General features: G+C 34.1%; 1 protein-coding gene across 3 annotated transcripts; it reads right to left on the bottom strand.

Moving 5' to 3' along the window:
- Nucleotides 1-236: 236 nt before the first annotated feature.
- Nucleotides 237-24,634, bottom strand: LOC145676076 (E3 ubiquitin-protein ligase sina-like). Of its 3 annotated transcripts, none has more exons than XM_081746950.1 (2): nucleotides 24,507-24,634; nucleotides 237-3,733 (listed from the first exon to the last, which is right to left on the bottom strand). In XM_081746950.1, the coding sequence occupies exon 2, from the start codon at nucleotides 3,721-3,723 to the stop codon at nucleotides 2,941-2,943; it is 783 nt and encodes a 260-aa protein (XP_081603076.1). In that variant the 5' UTR covers nucleotides 3,724-3,733; nucleotides 24,507-24,634; the 3' UTR covers nucleotides 237-2,940. The 3 variants fall into 3 exon arrangements, with proteins under 3 accessions (XP_081603076.1, XP_081603082.1, XP_081603089.1); XM_081746956.1 differs by lacking the exon at nucleotides 24,507-24,634 and adding an exon at nucleotides 24,096-24,200; XM_081746963.1 differs by lacking the exon at nucleotides 24,507-24,634 and adding an exon at nucleotides 23,914-23,936.
- Between the last annotated feature and the right edge of the window lie 1,795 nt (nucleotides 24,635-26,429).

Here is a 26,429-nt window from a genome sequence, read left to right as displayed (position 1 = left end):
AAACAATATCAATTTTGTTTCGTAAGTAACACTATATTTTGTTATCTACGAGAACTTATGTAGAATAATAGCTGTCAAAATGGCCTAATTTGCCACTGATAAAATAATGAACAGTGCTTTATGGAGTCTTTAAAAGCTTTACTTTCACTATATCATCTTCATAATTTTATTTCTTAAATATATTTTTACAATGCATGATAATTTATCAAATATTCAAGCAAGAAAAACTTAATAACTCATAATTTCAAACAATACTTTATTAATATCATTACTTCGTTTAATATCTTACAAAAATGGAATTTAAAATGAGAAAATTATCTTATTTGCTCTCCGTACATGATAGAAATATCTTCAATGTATGTCTGGAAATCATATGCAATGGTTACGGAGAAAGAAAGTGGTATATACGAGCTCTAGAGAGAGAGAGATGAAGCTGAAGGTTTTAAAAAATATAATTATAATGAAATGATAAAATCCAAAAAGGCAATGAAGTCACAGAGATTTATATTATTCTTTATAATATCTACACGAGGGAATGCTAATAATTCTTTAGCCCATCTACTCTCACTTCCCGAACAGCACGGTTAATTTTGATGACAGAATCTTGAAGAGCACTTTTTTTTAGGTACTCTATAATTTTTTTTATGGAGATCTAGAAATTCTGTGCCCCTCCCTCTTTCCTTTCAGGTCTAAGAAAAAGTCGTCACTGACTGATGCAGCATTTTCCAATGCTGAATTGAGAGAACTCATCAAGTATCACTTCATCCAAAAGAAATTCATGGGACTATGATGCAAACATTAAGGGACAATACCCCTTCCTACCTGACTATAAAGAATTGGAGCTTAAATTTCAGATGTGGAGATTTTGGTGCCGATGATGCGACCAGGAGTGGAAGCCCGTGTAAAGTGATAACGTCAGACAAAATCGAACTGGTTTACGACCAATTCTAGCCGATTGGTGTATTTCAGCTAAAAAGATTGCTGAGGCAATATGAATATAGGGAGTCACGATATTTTGCCATGCATATGCTTTCAGTCAAATGGGTGCCCAAGTATTTGATTGCAGATCGGAAAGGGCATCATGTAGAGAGTTCAACTATAGTTTCAGTGTGCATTGACTATGCACCCTATTCATCAAATTAAGCCCCAGTGTCCATGGACTATTCCAAATGCTTTAAAAAATTCGAAAGAAGAGTTCTTTTCAGGTTACGAAGGGGTTATAATGGCCTCAGGACAGTTTATTTTTCAGACCAATGTTCAGTTTTATTTGCAACCGGTTCTGAATGAAATTACAGAAATGTCAGAAACGTATTGTCCTTCGTGGAAAATATGTGGAACAACCTATAAATTTAATTGCTGTTTACCATTACCTTCCTGGTCGCGCTAACATTTATCAGCACTCCCTCGTATAGTCCTCTCTCTCCACGATTTGTATATAACTCTGGTCAACATTGAAGATATTTAACTGAAATATTGAATCGTACATACAGAAATTATATGATTACCTCGAACATTTCACCGAAAAAATTTCTTACGATAATTAAAATAATATTATTAATGTAAAGAAATTATAAACATAACCAAGAAGATAATAATGATAACAAGCAAGGCAACTTACACAACGTACATTTAGAACGATGTTAAATTCAAACAGGTAACATGAGACTTCAGAAGCCTGTTACTGCATCTTACCAAAGTAGTTTAAAAATAGGTTGTTTATTTTTTTTAAATCTAATTTTAAGAATGACAAGTACTTTTCTTCCTTCAAATTCCAGAGTAAACTGGAATGCTGTAAAATGGTATATTAATCGTTAAAAGAATATAAAAATAATTCTTCATTATGCTATCAACTAATTATAATATCTACATGAAATAAAAACAAAATTTCTATATAAAGCAATAATGATTTCAAAAATATTACAAAAAAAAATATTCAAATGTTTTCATTGTGATTTTGTTCAACATTACCCTAATTTATTTACCTAAAAGAAAAAACTTTTACTTACAAATAATTAAGCAGACAAACGCAAAGCTAAGAGTGACACAGAGTCCAAGAATTCCTACAGCAAATTCTAGCACTGAGTATGGAAACAATAAATGATGATAATTTTAAAAGTTTTCACTTGTACCATTTTCTTTGACGAGCCGAATTCAAGAGAATTTGAAAAAAGTGGTATTAATAAGTAAAACGGCAGCCAAACCAACCTAGAGTTCACAAAATGAGACTTTTTTTTTTAGAGGAATGTTGCTGCTTCTTAATGCTGAAGAACATATTAATTATAAAACATAACTAAATATAATTATTTATAGTTCTAAAAGTTCCTAATTTCCCCACTCAATTCTTCACACACTATTTTCCATGTAAATATAACATTTCACCTTTACTATTATCATTATTATATATACAAATCACTATGCATATACAGTATATCCCCCAACAAATGCACAAAGTGATGAACAAAAGACATCAATTTAACTACCCCATTATGTCCGTAGCATTTAATATAAATCCTCGAATCTGAGATAAATTTTGAGGTTTCTTGAAAATACGATATATGGCATCACAGCTGGAATTTACCGTAACTGTAAGAACACTGATTTGAAGGCAGTTAAAAACAATGGAATTAGGTTTCTGCTAAGTTGAGAATCCCGCTAAATTCTCTGTTGCAGTCAAATATTCATCGTTTTCGATACAAAATTATCCGCTTCCAGATTAAATACTTCACTTAAATATTGATGACCGACATACTGGTTAGTTTGCAGGTAGCTGTACGGCAAAACGATGGTTACATTGAAGACATATGCAATTAATGATAATTTGTCAACCTACATTAACTGTGTACCATTAGACATTCTCGCCAATTTATACATATAAAAAGTTGCATGTATATAAATTAAATAGTATGATCGTTTGTACATCACTTTATATACATGAAGCTTTCACGACAATAGTGAAATTTGACCAGTAAACGTTAGACCCCCATCCTCATCTTCTCTGCCCACAAAACATAAACATTCATTACGCATGGCTAACTCGTCTAGTTCTCTAGGTTTGAATGTTACAAATCCTTGGAAGTTTATATCAGCTTGGTCATCAATACTAATAAAATACCCGTACTGATTTTTTCGGTTTGCACCACCTAACTTCTCCACATGTGCATAAAAAGTACTCAATATTTCATTATCTATAACCACTGATTGGTCCAATATTGATCTTTCAAGAACAACACGAAACAAGGTAGAATCGAAGTTGATCCACATCACTGTTACCACGTTTATGTTCTCAGAGCAATCCATCCTGACATTAAATTTCCCATCTTCAGAAGTATTTATTACCTGATCGTGTAACTCATGAAGATGTACCGCTGCATCTGTTATTGAACCAGTCCACTGACAATCATCCAAGGGACAAATGAAGTTTTCATTAAAGAGACACCATTGTTCATGCTCACTTTTACTAGTTACGGTCAGTGTTTCTGTGCATCCACTGGTCTGAAACCTGCAAGGATATTTCACCAATTCTGCTACTTTCTCCATCAGTCTGTTCCTGTTGTTTTTCAATTTGCCCCGACAAGTTGGACATTTATTCAGAGCATTTGAGCAAACTTGACATACCAAATGACCATTATTACATTCACGTATAGGTGGAACCACATAATTAAAACAAACAGGGCATTCAAGCAAAGCTAATATACGCGCCTCAAGCGTATCATCTTCGTCCATTTTTATGTATCTGAAAGGATAAATAATTGAAAAACATTAAACATATATCACATATGCTTTCGGAAATTTAATTTTTCAATAACTCTTCCATCCCTAAGTCTACATTGCAAATTTTGGGTTAAATATAAACAACTACATACATAGACTGGTATAAAAATAATATGTTTACAACAATCCCTTCCATACTACTAATGTTTCTGCAGTACAGGGAAATTTATCTGGTAGCTACATAAATGAGAAGGTGTGTTTGACTATTCACTGGGTTTTACATATGTTGGTGTGTTGTCACTTCAGTAAGTACGCGTAAAATGTACATTATGAGTGTACGGAACATTGTAATGCGACATTTTTGAGTCAGTAAACTAAACGTAAGTTAAATCAGAAATATTACAGAATTACATGTATAAGGCCAGCAGCGGTCAGTGGGAGTTCTAGACAACATAAAATATTCTTTCATATGTAATGTTGATAATTTATTACGATCATATAGCTTATTTCGCCTAAAACTACTTACTTTAAGATTTTATACTTTTTTCAAGTTCCAATTTTGAAAATCGAAAGAAAGAAGTACATATAGTATAATCCACGAACAACAATATCCTATATCCTGTGTAATAAGCTCTCATAACTAATATACGTATGTACAAAGTTGTGTGTGTGTGTGTTCATATATGCTGTTATATGTCTAAATTGTATGTTTTTTTTTTTCTTTTATTAATAGAAGCTAGTCTTTTTGAATAAGTAGGAGGCCATGTTGATGTAAAATATTTGATTAAGTACCATTGCACTGTATTAACGACACTTATTTTTTATATATTGCAGGTTTCAAACTGGTTACCACTAGGTGCAAGAGCTATTACAAGAAAGAAAATAGCATGTAAGGGGTTGTCCACATATTACATAACGCGGCAAAGGGGGGAGGGAGTTAGGCCTTGCGTTACGTGTGACAAGAGGGAGGAGGGAGTTTACGCCTTCGTTACGTAACAACACATTTTTTTGCTGTAATTTTTATTTTTATTCTCAGGTTTATATGCAGTCTTTTAAACAAATTTTATTCAGTTTTTTTATATATACAAATAAATAAATATTTCTATTGTTTTGGGAAATTGCAAACTTATAGCTTATATAAATTGAATCATGTAGAAGAGATTCAAAGATGCTTCGCGACACCAGTATGACTGATGACGAATCCTCTATGCATTATAGTATAATAAGACTCCGTTTTTGGCAAGCGTAGGATTGCATTTACCGCACATGTTTTTCTAGAGTTAGTTGTTAGTGACCGTAACCACCGCTTGAAAATGTCCTCGCGTTCCCACTCGTATCGCTATTTCTGAGAATATTATTTAAAACTTTTGATCTGAATCATTACCCAACCTATTCTTCTACGGGGTTTCGTATGTGAAGCAGAAGAAGCTTTTTCATAAAATAACACTTTCCGCTACGGTACGATCCACAATTTGCAGAGCAAAATAAGATATTTAAAACCTAATTCGTCGGATATTCATCTCATACTGATTTTTATGATTTGAATATTTCTGGAGAAATCGAGTTTATTCGCATTCTGGCGCGGATTTAGTACAAGAATAATTGAAAAGGGGTAAACTGAAGTCCAAAGAAGATACTCAAAAGCTTGTTCACAAACGAGACGTCTCTGCTCCTTTACGTGTGTGCAGTTACTTCGAATCTGCTGTCAATGAGAAAGAGAACTTTGCATCGTCGACACTGGCGAACTTCAAATACATGAAGCGCCCTGGATCCCGGAAAAAGAGATCGATGTCAGTTTTTAGATGCTGTTTCGTCTGCATCTTCCGGCAGCATTCCCTTCTTGTCAATCATTGGTGACTTAAAAGGATGGAATTCAATAATTAACTGGTTCATATTAGCTTTGTTATCTTCAATAACTAGAAATACAAATCACTGAACAAAGCAACGTTTATTTTAAAATAATAAATGTGTAAGTTTCGCCAACTAACTGAACATATTGACTTTATCAGACAGTATGAAGCCAAAGTGTTCAGTTAGTTGGCGAAACTGTTACACATTTATTATTTTAAAATAAACGTTGCTTTGTTCAGTGATTTGTATTTCTAGTTTAAGTTAAATGATGGGTCGATCTCCTCAGGAAAACGACAGTATGCAATTTCGAAGAATAAAGACTGGTTAATTAAACAACCTTGTGGGATTAAAATAATATTATGGTACTACCATTTTTTAATACTTTGATTTATTGGCGAAAAACACTAGAAATGTATTCAGAATACACACATTTTCTATTAAAAAATTCTACCATTAAAAATAGATTTTTTTATTGTAATAACCCCAAAATAAGCAAAATTGGTAAAAAAAATTTACGTAACAAAGGGGGGAGAGGTTGGACCTTGAGTTACGAAGCGTGACAAGGGGGAGGGAGGGGGTAAAAATTGGTCAAAAATAGCGTTAGGTAATATGAGGACAGCCCCTAATAACACTATGGCCGTAGCGGTGATCGAATTTCTCGGGGCCGCGGTGGCTCAGTGGTAGAGCGTTCACCTCTGATGCGTGGGGTCGTTGGTTCGATCCCAGCTCACGCCAGGTGAGCTTTCTGGTGGACAAACTTTGTGTGCGTGGGTTTTCTCGAGGTTCTCCCGTTTCCTCCCGCTTTTCTAATTCCACCATTTCCTTCATTTTCTCATCACCGTCTCCTTTAGCCTAGCCGGCGTAACCATCGGACGTAAAACTTAGATATCGAATTTCTTACAGCAAAAGGTCACCTTTATTGAAATAGTTTAGAGAATGATGACATCTGAGATTTGGGTTTACAGGGAGAACTATGTAGATAGCAGTACAGTAAGGCATTGAGTTGCTCGTACTTGTACAGAAAGACCACGGGAGTGTGGCTTACCTTAGCTGACAAACAATGAAATGGAAGGCCACACACACTGCAATGGATGAATTACAGCGTAATCGTGCAAATGAACTAATTCGAGAGAATCGGCATTACGCAGACAGAGCCTACTATTATGTGTGGTATATAACGGAACGAGTGCATGGGATACTAGAAAGTTCGTGTACAGTAGGTGCCACAAAAGCTGACTTCTGATATGAAACAGAATAGACATTTGCAAACAGATGCTTCAGCGCCATGAACGTGAAGGCGATGAGTTCTTGAATACCACGACCATGAAAACATGACATTTTGACCACGAAAACAAGAGCACCTCTGTGGAGTATCACTACAAAACATCACCTGAGCCAAAAAAGTTTAAGCCTGTGGCATCGTCAGGCAAAATTGTGTTGACAGGGTTCTCACTCAAACAAAATAATCGAATTCATGACTTTTACGTCCAACATTTTTCACGGTCATAAATTTGTAAAAATAATCTTTACTGACTGCACACCGACAATACAAACTGCCCGACTGTGCGAGACCTAAGGTGCAGCGTGACAGTCGGTATGTTACAGTGGAATAATTAAAATTGCCCTCTTCAACTTCATGATGTCAACTGTACATACAAGAAATGGAAAAACACTAAAAATTACAATTCCTTTCGACTTTTATTTCTTCTATTAATTTGAAAATGTTCTATATTAGTGAACAATTGTCTGGAGTGAATTTTAGAAGGAATATGTAATTTTTAAAATATCAACTAAATCATTATCAATTTTAAAAGAATAACAGTAATATTTCTGTTGATACGTTCGCAGAAATTTCTTCCTTTAAAAAGCAAAAAGTGCAACCTAGCCGGAAAGAAAAGCAAAGATTTTTATGTTCACACAAACGTAAAATCAATATTCTACAAGAAAATATTTAATCGTGTGTGAATTAAGAAAATACTACGTGTGTATTATGTTTCTTTTTGTAACACTACGTAGAAGCTTTTGATGCGAGTGTAAAAACTCGTGTCTTTGTGTACATGAGTGTATGAAAGCACATATTTGTGTACATACAGAAAAACGTAATTCTTGAAAGAAAGAAAAAAAAAAGCAATAAGTAAGTGTTTACGGATCTTGATGTAGTGTACTGTTTTATGCAATAACCAATAGTGAATATTACCCATTTATACACTTAACACTTTTATTTCATCGGGTATCAGAAAGGGATAATTTTATGCAATTAACGGAGAGAAATATGAAACCATTAGATTAAGGTAATTTTAAGTTCTCCTGGGGAGGTTTCACTTTTTTTTTTTTTTTTTTTTTTTTTTTTTTTAATTAACTATATAGAACAGCAACCATGAATCGTGCGTTACAATGTAGAAGAAATTATTCGGGAATTCCTGTGCAGAAATGTTTGATATATAGTCAAACAAGAACAACATTAGTAAGTGATGCCGCGCTAAGACTCAGAAAAGAAGGAAGGAACACTACTAATGAAGAAAATGAAACAAACAAGAAAACAAATGGAGAGATATTAAAAACTTGCGAAAAGGCATTTATTGAAACAGCGGTTAGGAAAAATAAGGATAGCACCGCTATAGCCTAAAGTATAAACATCCACCTCACCTAACAGGATAGCTTATTAAATAGTCCAAAACACAGGGAATCAACTGGCATTTGATATTAGAAAATAGGAAACTAAAGACAGAAAATGACAGACTTAAACAAGAAATAGCTAAACTACAGCAACAAAATGGGCAAAAAAGTGGAAGAAAAACCACTGAATTCAGCAGTTGTTAAGTTTAATTCAAATGGAGCAATAAACGAACAAGAGGATCCAAAGTAAGATTAGGATACAAAATAGGATAAAGATACAATCAAGACAACTTCAGTTACAGAAATGAAGAATATTCTTACTGTCAAAACGGCAACAAATTAAGATACGGGTTACAAGTATCAAGACAGAACAACCAAAAAAAAACAAGAAACCTTTAATGATAATATACAATGTAAGGTCAAATTTTGAAGACGACGAAGTTGTAACGACTTTATGTGAGCAAACCTTCTTTGAACATGAAACAGGAAAGGCTACAAATGAAACTAAACCAAGATTCCGTACAGGCCCAAGAAACAGAATCAAGTGTCATCTGGTCATAGAAACTACTGTTAAAATACACCGTACAATGACGACTGACCAAAGAAGATAAAGTGTACCTACTGTATGGGATACACGGAATTAAGGATTTCATTACAGTCCCTAGATGCCTGACGTGTTTAGATTATGGTCACGTCAGCAAGTACTGTAAGAAAGAAGGAAATGTCTGTAGCCAGTGTGCCAATAAAGGACGTGGGAAAGTAAGTTGCAAAGATAAGGACAAGCAGAAGAAATACATTTCTTGCATAAGAAGGAAGAAACATTGAATGAAACATTGTTCTTTACAAACAGGAATCAAAATTTTAAACAAAGCGCAATTCGGTAATAAATGGAACGGCTGTGTTGAAATAAGAACTCAAATGGACAGTAGTAATAAGTTGCTACTGTCAGTATAGTATGGATATGGAGTCATTTCTAGAAATTGAAAACATATGTCAGGCATACAAAGACAATATAATTACCTACATAGACTCAAATGCAAAACCACGCTATGACATAGTACCATTAATGACACCAGAGAAGGAAAACGAGATTAACTAATAATTCATAACAATTTATTAACATTTAATGAAGAAGGAAATTCTCCAACTTTCAGAAAAAAAATCAAAGTGGTGAATCAAATATTGATCAAAGTCTAATAGCGAACAAAATGAGTAATATGATTAAACACTTCAAAATATCAGCGAACACAATGCAATAATTTTCGACATTATGACATTTAATAACAGAGAAAATGAAGAAAGTGAAAATGAACTTTTAATTTATAATCCAGTAAAAATAAATTGGGAAAAACTCTGGCAAGTAATCAAGCTTCCACACATTGAAGAAAACAACGACTTAAACGAATTAGCTAAGGACACACAAAAAGCAATACTAGGGACAATTGAAAAGTCAACAAGAACATAAAGTACGAGAGAACTGGGAATAAAAATAAATACCTTATGGGCTAGTAAACTTCAGGATCTTAAGCGGCGTATTAAAAAACAAAGAAAATAATACCATCATAAGCTGGAAGGATTTAAGACAAAGAAGACTGCATACAAAAATTTAAAACAAACTTACTAGAGGAAATTAAAAGAAACAAAAAGCAATATATCGAAAGCATACGTGAAAAACAACCTAAACTTCGATCCATGGGGAATCAGCCAGAAAATAAAATCACCAACTGCGTTAACAACACTAACGAAGCAAAATAGTGCATATACTAAAAGTTGGAAAATGAAATGATATTCTTCAGTTTAATGTTCCACTATTATGCCCTTTAGGTTAAGAGAGACGGATGATTACGGCAAGTGAATGCTGACCGAAGAATAGATGGAACGAGAATGTGAGAGGAAACGTGAGTACCGCGAGAAAACCCACGGACACAATGTTATCCACCACAAACTTACTTGCCAGGAAATCTACTAATTAATTACTTAATGGATACTTTACTAGGCAACAAAAATCAGATGATGACAATGAAATACAGGTGCAACTAAGAAGAAAGCTGAAAATAGTACGGGTCATTCCATGTTTAACGGTTGCGACATATTTTTCCGGTTTGGAAGAACACTAAAACAATCATATTTCTGTTCCTATTAATGCCAGAAACATGATTCTTTTTTTTATTCAGATTTTTCTTGAAGTTGTTTACCATTAAAAACATGAAAAATTTCCTTGGAGCTGATAGAAAATTTATCAAGGCATTTGAAATTTAACATTTTGAGATATATATATATATATATATATATATATATATATATAAACCTAGAACGCCATTTTGTAAACTTCAAACCTTAATTTCTCAAAATCCCCATCATGGATTTTAATGAGTTTGTTTTTGTTTGAAAGCTTATTACATCTAGTTTCACATATACAAAAATTGTGATGGGCCATTCAAGCACTGAGGAGATATCCCGTCAGTGTTGCCAACTGATTGTGAAATAAACATTTTTCAATTACTTCCATACGATTTAACATATAGACCCCAAAATTGGTATAAGTACTCTTCGGTATCCTAGAAACACATCTGTGAGCATTACCACTCCTCTCAAGCAATCCAGTTGTCAGGGTTGCCAACCAATTTCAGGCTTGCCTGTCACAGCGTTAGACGTATCTGTGCCCACACTTTGCACTACGTGCGACATTACAAATGTACGAAATCGTGTGGACCAAATACCCCTAATTACTGAACTACCAATTTCGTAAAAATTCAAATAATACAGAACACTGTGTTCGGCGTATTCACTCTACTCTCATTTCCAAACAATAGCGAAATTCGTCTTTTTCTTTCTTTCTTTGAAAATGTCCATGACACTAAAAAAGTACTACATAGTTCAACGCTCTAAATCTTTCCGAAAGTCAGAGTTAGTGAATGTATTTGAAGATCTTCCAAATATTGCTTACCACGCACAACGGAGGGCGTATCAGCTAGTATATCTATAACAAGTAAAATCTTATACTGCTGTTCTAATGTAGTATTGTTAGAATTAAGGGAACTATTTTTTCTCAATGTTTTTCCCCAACTAATTATGATTATTCAACACAAAGTTACTGCATTCTTTCAGATTATATGGAACATGACATACAAACAGTCTTTCGAACACAGAAACTGGTAATGTCGGGTTTAAAACAAAATTTTCCTCGCTTAAAAAAAGTGGAATATTTCACTGAGGGTGTGGAGCCCAACATAAAAATTGCAAAGCCTTCTTTCTTAAATCTTTACTTCCACGCAAGTGATTTCCATGGTATGGTGGAAAAATGGTCTTTTTTGCTACCAACCTTGGAAAGTGCCCATGCGATGAAATTGGTGGGGCTTTTAACCGGGTTGTGACAAAAGCAAGCCCTCAGAGACCATTGTCTGATCAAATAAATACATGTGCAGTTATGTTTCATTTCTGTGAAGAAAACATCATTAGCATTATGTTTTTCTTTGTGTACAAAGAAGAAATGGCTGTTGTTCGTGCCACACTTCAACAAAGATTTCTAAGAACAAAAACTATTCCGGGAACACGTGCAACGCATTGTTTTGAAAAAACTGGTCCATTAAGATTGGAGCGAAGCGTACAGGCCTGGATGAAGATTTTAGTTAGTAAATAGTGATGAAGATGATGCATCAGTAAATTTCCTACATCCCCAAGTTCCATCTCACTAATTTTATTGGGCTAAAAATGATTCCTGTTGTGCTCCGTTTACTCACATCTTATGTACAGTTGATATAACAACTGCTACTGGCAGAACATACCAGTTATCTCCAAAGTATCTGCAAGTAGTTACTTCAGTGTGGGAAACGTTTACAAAAAGTACTTGAAGTTAATATCTAATTACAGCAAAACCGAAGATTTATTTTATGTGCCATAACATGTAGGCCTACAATACTATCAAGCTTTATTACATTTACTTCTTTGGTAGTTATTCTGATTAACATTTAGAAATGCTAATGCCCATTTAATGTTTAGATTATTGTATTTTTTCCCTTACCTATAAATTTTCGAAATACTCCCTATTTCTCCTCCGTGCTTGGATGGCCCATTACAATTTTTGTATAGTGAATGGCAACCCTGACACCTGAATTGCTTGGGAGAAGTGGTAATTCTCACAGACGTGTTTCTAGGATACCACAGAGTACTTATACCAATGTTGGGGTCGATATGTTAAATCGTATGGAAATAATTGAAAAATGTTTATTTCGCAATCAGTTGGCAGCACTGACTGGGATATCTCCTCAGTACTTGGATGGCCCATCACAATTTTTGTATATGTGAAATTAGATGTAATAAGCTTTCAAACAAAAACAAATCCATTGAAATCCATGATGGGGGATTTTGAGAAATTAAGGTTTGAAGTTTACAAAATGACGTTCTAGTTCTTTTTTTTTTTTTTTTTTTTCTTTTTTTTCAAAATGTTAAATTTCAAATGACTTGATAAATTTTCTATCAGCTCCAAGGAAATTTTTCATGTTTTTAATGGTAAACAACTTCAAGAGAATCTGAATTAAAAAAAGAATCATGTTTCTGGTATTAATAGGAACCGAAATATGATTATTTTAGTGTTCTTCCAAACCAGGAAAATATGTCGCAACCGTTAAACATGGATTTTCTTCTCATTTTTAAAATGCAATAACTTCTAAACCGCTGATGCTATTTCAATAAAATTTACATACTTGCAATTAGCATATAAAGTTTTATAACACTACCAAATTTCATTCAAATCTGAGATAGTGGGTTAAATTTCCCCAAAATTTTGGTTGAATTGACGTGGAATGACCTGTACCAATAGAGGATAATAGAATAGAAAAACTAAATAATGAAGAAATAATTAGTTATATTACGCGGGCGGGGTGAAAAGTTCTCGGCCTGACCCAGAGATCGCACTCCAATCAGCAAAATTTTATTCCATGTCAACCGTTAAAAAGTGGACAGCTGAATTTAACGTGGTCGCATATCCCTCGAAGATGACCCACGTGAAGGAAGGCCGAAAACCCCAACCACACCGGAAACAATTGAAGAAGTGTATGATATCGTGTTGGACGACAGGCGAGTGAAGGTGAGATAGCTGAGAGTGTGGGGATATCGGAAGGACGAGTGCGAAACATCTTGCACAAAGAACTAGGGATGCGAAAGCTCTGCGCAAGATGAGTGGCGCATTTGCTGACTGCCGACCAAAAGCTAATGCGAAAACGATTTTTGCAGCAATCTTTGGGCCCATTCAAAAAACATCCGACCGATTTTGTGCGGCGATTTCTGAAAATGCATGAGACATGGGTTCACCACTACACGCCAAAAATGAAACAGCAATCCAAGCAGTGGGTAGAAGCCGGTGGTGCAGCGCCGAAGAAAGCGAAGACGATCGTATCTGCCGGAAAGGTTATGACCAGTGTTTTGGGATGCGAAAGGGATCCTGTTAATTGATTACTTTGCAAAAGAGAGGACAGCTACAGGCGAATATTACTCCAACCTTCTTGACCAGCTGCATGCCAAAATTCGCGAGAAAAGGCCTGGCTTGAAGAAGAAAATAATCTTTAACCAGGACGACGCACCTGTGCACAAGGGTGCGTTGGCGATGGGAAAACTGCAGGATTTGGGGTACGATTACTCGGTCATCCCCCACATTCTCCTGATTTTTCACCATCAGACTTCTATGTGCTTCTAAACTTGAAGAAATTTCTTTCTGGGAAGCGCTTCACATCGAATGAAGAAGTTGAGGGGGTCGTGGATGACTATTTTCACAACCTTCCAGATTTTCACTTCCGGGAAGGAATACTAATGTGGGAGAAACGCTGGGCCAAGTGTATTGAAGTTAAGAGAGATTATGTCGAAATATAAAATCATTTTTGAACTGAAATTCGCATTCTTCAGGCCGAGAACTTTTCACCCCGCCCTCGTAGCTACTAAAAAATAAAAAGGCAGGGGGAACGACGGGATCAAACATGAAATCTTAAAAAAAAAAAAGAAAGAAAGAAAAAAAACAGAAAAATGGGACACATCAGAAATTTATGTGTGTATTTTAAGAATCGACAAATTCCAAATAAATGGAAAAAATTAAAAAAAAAAAAAAAAAAGCAAACGAAAACAAAAAAGACGATCCAAAATCTTACCACTCAATATGTTTTCGTAATATAAGTGGAAAACTTTTCGAAACAGCAATAGTAAATAAAATAAATAAAAAAAATGGAAGAATGAAAGGAACTTCTAAATGACAACTTGCAATATGTTTTCCGAAACGGAAAGAGTACAGAAGTGGCTGTCAGAAGGCTACTAAATCTAACTGATCAAGGAAAACTGGAGAAGTATCAAGCACTTCTATACGTAAACGTAAGTGAAACATTCCATAATTTATGGCAACCCATTTTTTTTTTTTTCGGGCATTGAAAAAGTTGAAGATAAGTAGAACAATTTATAACACAATGTTGGAGTATTGTAATAGTAGAAAAACTTTTCAATCATGGGGAAGAAATATAGCAAAAGGAAGTACTAAGGGATGTCCACAGGACTCAAATTATGGACCCATGATGTGAGATATAACGATCCAACCATGTCAGAAGTAACTAAATAATTTGGAAGAAATAATAGGGATCGTAGGGCATGTAGATAACACCCATTGTAAATATCAGCCACATCCAGGAGAGAATTAGAACGAAAGAGTAATGCAGAGCTTCAGGGTTGGCTGGTTTAAACCAAGGTGGTTTAAACCAGCTGGTTTTTTCAAAAAAACCAACTGGTTTTAAACCAAAAAACAAAAAATGTTCGCAAAAGTGTAAGTGTTTGTAAAATCTTGATGAACACACATTTGTGGGTTATCACGTTTCACTCCCGTATATTATTCGTATTATATTCAGACCTAAATTCCCCATTCATAACTCAAAAAGATTATACTACAAAAGCAACTTTTTCTAAAAAAAAGTTTATAAATGTTTATTTTGTGATTTTTTGTAGTTGTTGTTATTGTTATGTAATTGCAATCGAAGAAAAATTCTAAATATTGTTTCGTTTCAATGTTTACTATTGATAAAATACATCGAAAATGCCGTACTTTGTGTGTGGGGGGGGGGGTCATACAGACCCCACGAGAGGCATTTAGTGAAATAAGTATCTTTGGTATCTATTTATGTGTAAATGAGTCTGAGCCAAAGTGGACTCAAATAATTCGTATCTTTATTCATTTTTCTTATTGATATGCAGATTAAGTCGTTGTATTTCTTTAATTTGGACCAATAAAAGTCGTTGTTAACTAACTTGAACTAAATTAGTTCTTCTGTACTCCGTAGTACTTTGAAATTGTTCATATGTAATTCTGTGTAATTGTTTCACTTGTGCAACTGTTTATCTTTTTGTCCTTCTGAAATGACTCTTGACAGTTATATTAAGAAGCATGTAAAGATCAGTACAACGTATTTTTATCAGGATTCCTTCGTGAGCAGGGTTGGCAAAAACCATGGTTTTTATTAAAAAAACCAAAAAAAACGGTTTTTTTGGTTTAAACCAGGTTTTTTTGGTTTAAACCAGGTTTTTTGGTTTAACCAGGTTTTTATGGTTTAAATAATTTCCTTTATATATTCATATTATATATGGACAGAAATAAGTTTGTTTCGCCTTGATGTTATTATGCAACAACCGGGTTATGCTGGAAGGGGTCACATAAGCTTAAAGCGGAATAAAACCGCTTCTCGAGTTACATCCGAGAGAAATTGTCCTCCATTTGAACTCGGAACCAGGACTAATTGGCCACAAATGCGATACGTCTGCCGACTCACTCATGAAGGAATCCTGATAAAAAAAAAAAAAAAATACGTTCTATTGATCTTTACATACTTCTTAATATAACTGTCAAGAGTCATTTCAGAAGGATAAAAAGATAAACAGTTGCACAAGTGAAACCATTACACAGAATTACATATGAATTTCAAAGTACTACGGAGTACAGAAGAACTAATTTAGTTCAAGTTAGTTAACAACGACTTTTATTGGTCCAAATTAAAGAAACACACCGACTTAATCTGCATATCAATAAGAAAAGTGAATAAAAATACGAATTATTTGAGTCCACTTTGACTCAGACTCATTTATACATAAATAGATACCAAAGATACTTATTTCACTAAATGCCTCTCGTAGGGTCTGTATGACTCCCCCCCTCCCACACACACACAAAAATACGGCATTTTCGATGTATTTTATCAATAGTAAACATTGAAACGAAACAATATTTAGAATTTTTCTTCGATTGCAATTACATAACAATAATGACAACTACAAAAAATCACAAAATAAACATTTATAAACTTATATAAAAAAAGTTGCTTTTGTAGTATAATCTTTTTGAGTAATGAATGGGGAATTTAGGTCTGAATATAATACGAATAATATACGGGAGTGAAACGTGATAACCCACAAATGTGTGTTCATCAAGATTTTACAAACACTTACCCTTTTACGAACATTTTTTTGTTTTTTGGTTTAAACCAGTTGGTTTTTTTAAAAAAACCAGCTGGTTTAAACCTTGGTTTAAACCAGCCAACCCTGTTCGTGAGTGAGTCGGCAGACGTATCGCATTTGTGGCCAATTAGTCCTGGTTCCGAGTTTAAATGGAGGACAATTTCTCTCGGATGTAACTCGAGAAGCGGTGTTTATTCCGCTTTAAGCTTATGTGACCCCTTCCAGCATAACCCGGTTGTTGCATAATAACATCAAGGCGAAACAAACTTACTTCTGTCCATATATGATATGAATATATAGAGCAAATTATTTAAACCATAAAAACCTGGTTTAAACAAAAAAAAAAAAAAAAAAAAAACTGTTTTTTTGGTTTTTTAAATAAAAATCATGGTTTTTGCCAACCCTGCAGAGCTTGAATCTCTAGAGAAGTAGTGCTTAAATAATAAACTAAATTTATCTTCTAACAAAATGAAAAAATGAAAAAAAAAAACTATCTTCAGACAAAATCTCTAAAGGGATCCCATAATAAGAATAAACACCAAAATTCAGGGCTCATAGAGGTCTGGTCTCTTGTAAATAGTTGAAAAGTGACCAAAAGCACACGAAAAAGTGACCAAACTCTCATCATGCCCCTTCTTTCCTTTGTCAATTTCTCCATCACCTCTGTTGTTTTGTTTCATCTTTTCTTCTTTACTTCTTCATTTTGAGCTTCCTCCTTTCTTAGGTTTTCTAAATATGCTTTGTAGTTACGGTAAGCAGACTTAGCAGATGTAAGAAGCTTCTGAGTAAGTGGAACCAGTTCTGGCCTATTTCCGAATTTCTTCATCCCAGACATTATATTTAACTTAGCATTGAGAGTTCTCAAAGCCATGAAATATTCAAATTCATCACCTACTCTTAAGAAGAACATACAAGAAGCATAACACAAGACGAACATGATGAACCACACAAACAAACTCATAGAACGTTGAGCGGAGGGTTAACTATTACGAGGGAAAACTAAAAGACTATTATGATAGAAGAAAGAATAGACACAGAAGGGATCTCAACCCCACCTTGAAAGCTTAAGCATCCACCAACCATCCACTGTGCTTTAGAAAGAATAAAAGCTGAAGTGAGAATAAAGCTGACTGTTTCACATGTGTACTGAAGCTTTCAGAAGAGTAATGAGTAACAAGTTTCTGCCTTTTTCCATTTATTTTTATATTTTTCTTAGAAAACTGCCAATGCAAAACACAAATCACACGAAAAAGTCACTTTACCTTTCAAAAAAGTAACTTTTAGTGACCAACCTGAAAACAAGTAACTTTTAGTTAAAAAAAAGTGATTCGCTATGAGCCCTGAAAATTGAAATTGTAGAACATAAATATTCGGGTGAATGGATAAATAAAAAGTTGAACTTTCCAAAGCACACAACAGAAGCAACAGAAAAGAACTTAAAAAAAAAAACTAGAACCTATAGGGTAGACAGGAAAGTTCTCAAATTCTATAATATAATGATATTAATAATCATGCTGCAATACTGTACAAGCATATAGGAACACAGACTCTTTGCAAATAAAAAATTACGTGAAAAAATAATGAGTTCAAAGACTTACCAACAAGAGCGCATAATTTAATAAAAAAAATATCAGCACAAACACTATGAATGTTCACTTATGAGGAACCACTACCCTTGTAGGTACTCAAACAGCGTATTAATATTTGGAAGAAAAATCGGAAGACAAAAATAGTAGACACAATAGGTGAGACTCGACATACTGATTCAGACACAAATGGAATAATTAAACAAAAATAGGAACAAAAAAGGGATAGGAACAACTAAAGGACAGAGAACACGACATATTATCCCCAATTCAACAATTAGAGAAAAAGAGGGGTAAATTAACAATGAAACAATAGAATACATCTCAGAACAAGACTCGTAAAAGAAAAAAAAAACACACACACAAAAAAAAAAAAACAACAACAACAAAAAAAAAACAACTCGCAAACCTTGACTATATTAAATGATAAGTCATTTTGAACAAAATTAGACTCCTGAATATGTATATTGGGAAAGTAATTATTAAATACCGTACGGACAGAAAAATAATAGAAATTAAAGATTAACTAAACTTTCCAGACCTAAATGTAATAATAAATGAAGATTCAAAACTTAAGAAACTTTCAGAGGTTAGCAAGACAAGTTTTACGATATGTATGAAAAAAGAGAAAAGAAGATAGGATAAAAATCAATAACATTAAAAAATAAAGGAAAGCTCTAATTAACATTCGAATTCTAAATAAACAATCAGTAAAATTCCTGACTTAGGACAATTCTTCACTTTAACTCAGGTTGTAGGTTTCTATATTTTATCTCATTAAACGTCTATTTTATTTCATTTTATTATATTCTTTATTAAATGCTTTATTATGTGACTTTGTATGTGTGCGTGTATTACGAGAAATTCTAAATTAAAACTATAATTAACAAAAGAAAAATAAGAAAACAAATAAGTTCTGATAAACATTCCAGAATTTAAACACAAAATAAAAGTAACGTAGTGCAGTTTTCAGTATTTTTAAACTGTCCTTATGCTTAAGGAAGCAGGTAAAATACAAGTAAAAACAATAGATATAATCAAATATAATTGTTACACAGGAGAAAAACTGACAAAACAACAACGAGCAAAAGTGTGAAATAAGATATATTATATCTGTAAATTCTAAATTACTAAATTAAAATTTAATTTCTCTCTTTTAGCTTCATTTGTTTTCAGTTTTCTTTTAGCCTAGTGCCAAGGTTCAAGGCTTTTGGAATTTTTCTATAATGTAAAATAAATAACTAAAGAAAAACAAAAGGTAAATAAGAAGAAACAAGAAAAATTGAACATGGTCTAAAATAAGGTATCACATGTCAAAAAGAAGTTCGCCTCGCCACAATCATCATTATCATAAGTGAATATGGGGGTTGAAAACTTTTGCTTTGTTGATGACTTACAATGCATAAATATGTTTTCTTATTACCCTATTAAAATGCATAAGTATTTCTTGGATATAAGAATGATGGAGATGACCCAGGTGAATGAAGAAAAGATATTTTTACTTCAAGTTCTTCATTTTTCTGTAAAACATGAAGCCCGAACCCCCAATTTCCTTCATAGACAGTGGTGACATAGCCTGATATTTATTCTAGTTGAAGTTTATTTGGATTTTGACCCTTCCTTTTCCCAACACTACAAACGATCTGAAAAGTGTTTCACCAATAATGTTGATGTAGTTTTCGGAATGAATCCATGATATTGTTGTGTTCCTTTGAAAGTCAATGCTTGATCGAAGAGACTTTCCAGGAACAGTATATTCCTCTTGGGTTGAGTAGGCAAAGTTTACCTTGGTAATGCTTTTTACTGTACACTCAAAAAGTTGTCTTGGGGTTTGAATTTGATTGTCATAGGGTCTTTGCAAACTAGTACAAGCTGCCAGTCTCTTTACTGAACCGCCTACTCCATCGCAAGGCCCTTTGTCGTATGCTATAGCCGAGAAGTACCACCCTCCTTTCACTTTAAAAGCTGTCTCATAAAAGAAGAGGTTCAAAAAGTTTTTCTTATTTTTGTATTGCGCGGTAGACCTGTCGAAAAATAAATAAAACTTGTTTGGAAGTTCTTGAAATCTGGATGTCAGAAATGATATGAGTCTTTTTCTGAAATGTGTAAACAGCAACTGTATTGTGCTCTAGGCAATCGGAAACAACTACATTTTTAACACGTTCAGCTTTGTTTTCCTGTTTGAAATATAAAACAAAAGGATGGATTGTGATCTGTTAGATTGTCCAGTGGTAGCTCTGTGCTTCAGCTTGTAGCGCTGTACTATAATTTTCAGAAAAATCACAGACAGCAAATTCTGATTCTTTGAGATATTCTTTTGTGTAGTAAAAGAACGCTCCCTGCTGCTTGCCAATGAACTTATGCCTACCCGCTAAAGCTGCTTGAATTCGTTTAGTTCGTTTAGGCTTAACGTCCTTATATACCAGCGAGGTTATGAAGGATTCGACATATAATACTTGAAGTGGCATCTGAACCATTACTCAGTTTCCATCTGAGAGAAATTTTGTGGGCTCATCGGGACCCCTTAATAACAAGGCGAAAATTAGATTCAATAACACAGATGATTCGACATATGTGTAAAAGTCACTATGAAATTCATGTGGCATTTGTGATTACGATTTGCGGCATTTTTGCATTCTTTTTTTATTAAAAAAAAAAAAAAAAGGTTTAAACCAGCCAACCTTGTTGTACCAGTGCTATCTGTATATTTTTTAGAAACCACGTTTATTTACAGTAAAATTTTTAATTGTAAAACTTGTACTAATATTATTTTAAAGTTCAAAAGTATCAGCACTTTAAATTGCTTTAAATTATTTTTTTAAAATTATGAGGAAATAAGTATAGCCAGCAGATTACATGTCGTTATGATATGTTTTAGAAACATTACTGTACTCTTCATGTTAGTGTTCATATTTATTCCCACAAGTTAAAAAAAATAAATAAACGCATTCGTGTATTTTCCTGCTAGGTACAGGGTATTAATGAAAACTATAGTGTTAGTTTTAAATTTTTAAACAATGAACCCATTACCATGACAAATTCATATTTTGCCAGCTGCTTTACAACAATACTATCTATTCATGGAATTAATTTCAAAATTTTAAAATATGTACTTTTTGAAAAATCTTTTGATTTTAAAAATAAAAAATTGCATTAACCTATATGCTGTTGTATACCACGGGAAAGGACACAAAAAATGCTGTAAAATGTCACCTCAACCAGCTCGCTAGCACAATTAGGAGATCTGCAATTCCAATTTCAAAATACATTGAACATGCTATTTTGGGCATTTTTTCCAAACTTTACATAGCCCTATCTCCAATACCGGTCGATATATAGTTGAAATTTGGTATTTTTCTTAGTTTATATGAATAGTACCAATGTACAAAATTTCACGACAATTTGAGATGGTAAGGTAAATTTTGTTCTTAAATTGTGTTGATTTGACCTGGAATGGTTCTATTAACAAGGGTTACGTATCGCAGGTGGCGGTCCCGAAATACAAAATTTACGGAGAAATGAACAGAATCAGACGAAATGTCAGCATTAAAATAACAAAAAAGCCACAAAGGTCAGCAATGTAAGGTGCTTAAATAAGGAGAAAATGGAAGTTGAATTCTGAGCAAATATGAGTTCGTATATTGATGCAATATTATGTGAACAGATAATAGAATATAATATGGCAGAATTTAAAACCCACTGCCTTACTAACTACCCCAGGACGTGTTTGCTACAGTAATGAAGGAAAATCAGAAATGTAGAGCAGAAACTAATTAAGAGGAGGGTTGTATCTGAACCAAATGTGGCAACATTTTGGGTGCTATCCCATTTTTTGCGGGCATAAATTTGTAAAATCCACGGAAGTAATATGTTATATGATTTCACAATAGGATTGTACAAATAATGAAAATATTAGCCGGGAACTTAGCTTTTACATGTATAATAAAACAAAAGTATGAGATGTAAAGTGTGTTTTTATGTCTCATAGTAGTCCGCAAAAAAAGACATGATGAACTGAAGTGCAATGTGAAAGCACTGTACAAAATGTTCGTAACGGTGTCGCAAAGTTGTGTCACACACAAGGGATGTGTTTTTATGCCATAGTGTTTTTCCACTAGTCTCGTTTACGTGTATACCCGCTGTCGCTGACCCCACCTCCCTGCTGCGCGACCCAGATAGCATTCGTGCTTTTTAGTGGCTACTTAGCACAAGTTGGTTTGTATTTTCTGGTTTGGTATGCACTCCAGTCTCTGTTATATGTACACACGTTGTAGTTGCAACTTCTCACTTAAGAAACACTTTATAAGGCAGTAAAGATTGCACTTCCTGCTAAGAAAAGTTCATATTTCATGAATATAAGCATCCTCTTGTGTGACAACTAGTACAGAAAAGAAGTACTTCAGTATGCGTTTAGTAATTTTTGATGCCCCATAGACATGTGTTTGATAGGGAGCTCTGCTCTAAATCCTCCTCTAAAAGTGTATTTACATAATACTTACATGATATTGTCTATAATATTGGTTACAAAAATCAGAAGGTAAGGATTCATTGTTTTCGTTATTTCTGAACAATGCGTAATATGCACACTTAACAGTTGAAAATACTAATTTTGCGAAGTAATATAATACATACGAATATACACCTAGTGAAGAGCAAACAAAGCATGAAAATAGGGACTGATACTTAGTTTTTTCCTGAATCTTGCACACATAAGATCTCCAGTTACTTACTTCACAAAATATAGTCAAGCGAGCGAAGGGGGTTAGAAGCCCCGCAGGACTCGTTTTCTACCTTTAGGGTTAAGTTCCAAACTTGGTCGTCCGTTTGTAGCAAAATTTGGAAATTTACCGGGAAGAAATGGACTACCTGCTCGTTTGTGTGCTTGATAATACGTAAGAAGAAGACGGACGACCAATTTCGGAATAAATGCCTACCTTTATCACAATTCAGACAAACACAAGGTGTTCGGTTCTGGAGCGATGAAACGAGCTGGAGGAGATACTAAATACTATCCGAAAATACAAAATAATCGTAATTAACAGTTAAGAATGAACGACGGAATTCAAATAACAGAGACTCTAGGTAAGTCACATTAAAAGAACAACAAATAAATAGGGCAAGATTCTAGAATACAGGTCCCCATCCAGTCCACCACGCAGAGACGAAGTTGGGCAAATTACGACAAAATAAACTATTTAAAACTATTAACTAACCAAAATACCACTTCTATAAAAGCATTTTTCCAGTAATCTACATAATAAAATAACAGTGGGAGCAGAGCCCCCACCACATCCGAAACATATATTGTTTCAGAATATATGTCATTAGAAGAAATTCTTCAATGCTAGTGGAATTTTGATTAATTCATAATTTCGAATAATATATTTTGTCGTAATTCACACAACTTGCCCTAAAAAACAAGTAAGCAGGATCATCAATAACATCAGACAATGCAAAACAATATACCCATTGCGAACATATGAACTTCAAAGAACACCACACTGTCAACCCAAACACAATAAAATCAAGAAATAGACACTAAAAGAAAGTATAAAATGTACATCGAACACACGAGGTGTAAAGCAATATATTGCAATATATAAATACTTCGACAGTTTCACACAATCCAATCACATACCACATCTACCGCCAATGAAAAATTCTGAATACCTACATTAAGAACTAGTATTTTCTTAACTTCAACTATTCCCCTCGCCTGACTTCCTCACACACCAAAATCATTATCCAATCCAGCTGGTAAATTCTCTAAAATTGGTCCGGCAATACAGCAGATAAACCAAATTTTATGGATGTAAAATAAAAATTAAAAAAAAAAAAAATTAAAACTTCATTTACCTTATATTATAACACAGAGAAAATAAGATTTTCTACGAAAATAACAAGGCAATATAACAGACGTCTTTTATTGGTTAAGTAAACAAACATGGTAGCAGACCGTTCAAACATTGAAGTTTAGTGTTCCGAATTTCGGTAATATTTCAATGATTAAAATGCCCAAAACCATGAAGTAAACAATCCAGAAAAAAATAAAGAACGAAAAGGAACCAAAACAAGATAAGTAAATCATATTTGATTACTTTTATAAAGGGATATCTGTGTTCTAGAACCTTGCCCCATGTCTCATATAGCCCCGCTGCTGAAAAGGATACTAAACATCATAAAAAAGCCATCATCATATGCATTCATATTCAAATTGTGGTCATGTGCATTTATCTTAACTTCTGTGCTATTAATTATTAATCTTACCTTTTCAACTACAATATCAAATATGCCGTACAAATTCATTCAATTAAGAACAAGCGCTTCTTTTCAAGTTTGACATTGTTACCAGGTCAGGCACCACAAGCGTTACCAGACCACAGAAACAAATTTATCATCACAATACCTAAAACTTATCGAATATCGGAAGAAATTATCGTATTTATCGTAAACATACATAATGAAATGAAATGAAATCTTTAAGTTTTACGTCCCACGTTTATGCCGGTTAGACTAAAGGAAATTATGAGAAATGAATGAAATGGTGGGATGAAAAAAGTGGGAGGAAACGGGAGAACCCCGAGAAAACCCACGAGCACGGTGTTTGATAAACAAAATATATATATAATGAGAAGGAAAAGTGAAAAAAGCAGTTAGGGATCGTCAGTTCGCAATATTTGATGTACCGCTATTCTGTTGAATTTGCCAGAAAGCCTGCTCTCTTTTTCTTGTGTATTGGTACAGACAGGGAAGAACAGGGGTGGATCCAGGACTTGGCGTTGGCGGGGGATTGTACAGCTACTGTTACTTAGAGCTACTTTTAAGAGCTCCAAACTCTGGGATGGGTTTTATTTATATATAAAATATGAAAGTTTGCCCTTTGGGGGAGGGCGATCGCAACTGGGGAGGAACAATGCTACATTTGTTCCCTTCGCCCACCGAAAAGAGAACTGAGTTTCATTGTGATCTTATGGTCATCTTCCTGACCTGAGGTTTGTCCGCTATAGCGGTTATGGGGCGTTTACACTTAGTCGATTTGCGTTCGATTCAGTTGAATTGACGTCACTTTCAACTTAATCGACCGTGTAAACGGGAATTCAACTTAATCGCTTGTTGATCGAAAGCGACTAATCGACTGGCAACTGAATTAAAAGACGTTCTATTTTCTGTGGTTGAAATAATTGAACACATCAATCGATCTGATTCGGCCTAGTTGCTTCGATTTAGTGGCAAATGCAGCGAGTCGATTTAGTCGCGCGACTAAATTGACCAAGTGTAAACGCCCCATTAGGGATCCAGAAAGGTCAGTTTGTTTGCTCTTTCGTTTTACAGTCGATTTTTGGTTTTGTCTGATTCGATCTCCGCACCAACACCTGTTCTTCCTCATGCACACACACACACACACACACAAAATACCAATGGAAAATGTATTCTATCCAATCCTATAATTATCGTACGTTTTATAATTATTATTTTCTATCAACCGGAGCACAATAATAATTACCGAATACTCTGGTAACCCTGCGTACCACCCAGCAAAAATATTTCGTACCAACCTATGCAGAAAAAGCACTAGATCTGGGGAAAAAGTATTAAAATTTTATTTGTTCCCGTTTCACCCTATTTATGGCATTTTACGTTATTGATATCTTAAGAAGTTTCCGGCAGCTCTCTCCCCTGTGAATGGAGAGTTCCCCATCCCCAAATTCCTGAAACTTTAAATTGTTTTGTCAAAATACGATACAAACCGTGCAAACCATTTAAATCCTCCCAATTTTGACTTTACACTCGTCAAACTAAGTGAGAACGGGGTCGAAGTTAATCTCAATCAGACGACAAATGTTGGTTAATTTTGTTTGAAGTAGCTATTGTATAATAACCAGTAATCTACAAAAATCGCATCATTTCACAAATTATAAACGTGGCATTGAGAGTTTACTAACAAATCTTTGTACAACTATTTTTTTTTTTTTTTTTTACCACAAAGTTACTAGCAGTGGCACATATTTGATTAAAGATAAATTCTACAAGGGGAAAAAACAAATAAGACATCTTATTTGCAGATATTTCCGTACTCCCCATAGAGTTTTATAACTCTATGATACTCCCCTTTATCTACCCGGACAAAGACAATCTACAGATGGTATCTGTCGTGCCGTTTCTTCGGGCGTGTCCAAAAGTGCATAGTGC

This window comes from Thermobia domestica, chromosome 2, assembly GCF_964235325.1.
Source record: "Thermobia domestica chromosome 2, izTheDome1.hap1.1, whole genome shotgun sequence".
Lineage (NCBI taxonomy): Eukaryota > Metazoa > Arthropoda > Insecta > Zygentoma > Lepismatidae > Thermobia > Thermobia domestica.
The sequence above is the reverse complement of the archived record's forward strand: the minus strand, read 5'-3'. Positions and strand labels throughout refer to the sequence as shown.

Bases quoted from the DNA above. Each gene is read 5' to 3' on its own strand.
- LOC145676076 (XM_081746950.1), bottom strand. From the start codon at position 3,723: ATGGACGAAGATGATACGCTTGAGGCGCGTATATTAGCTTTGCTTGAA.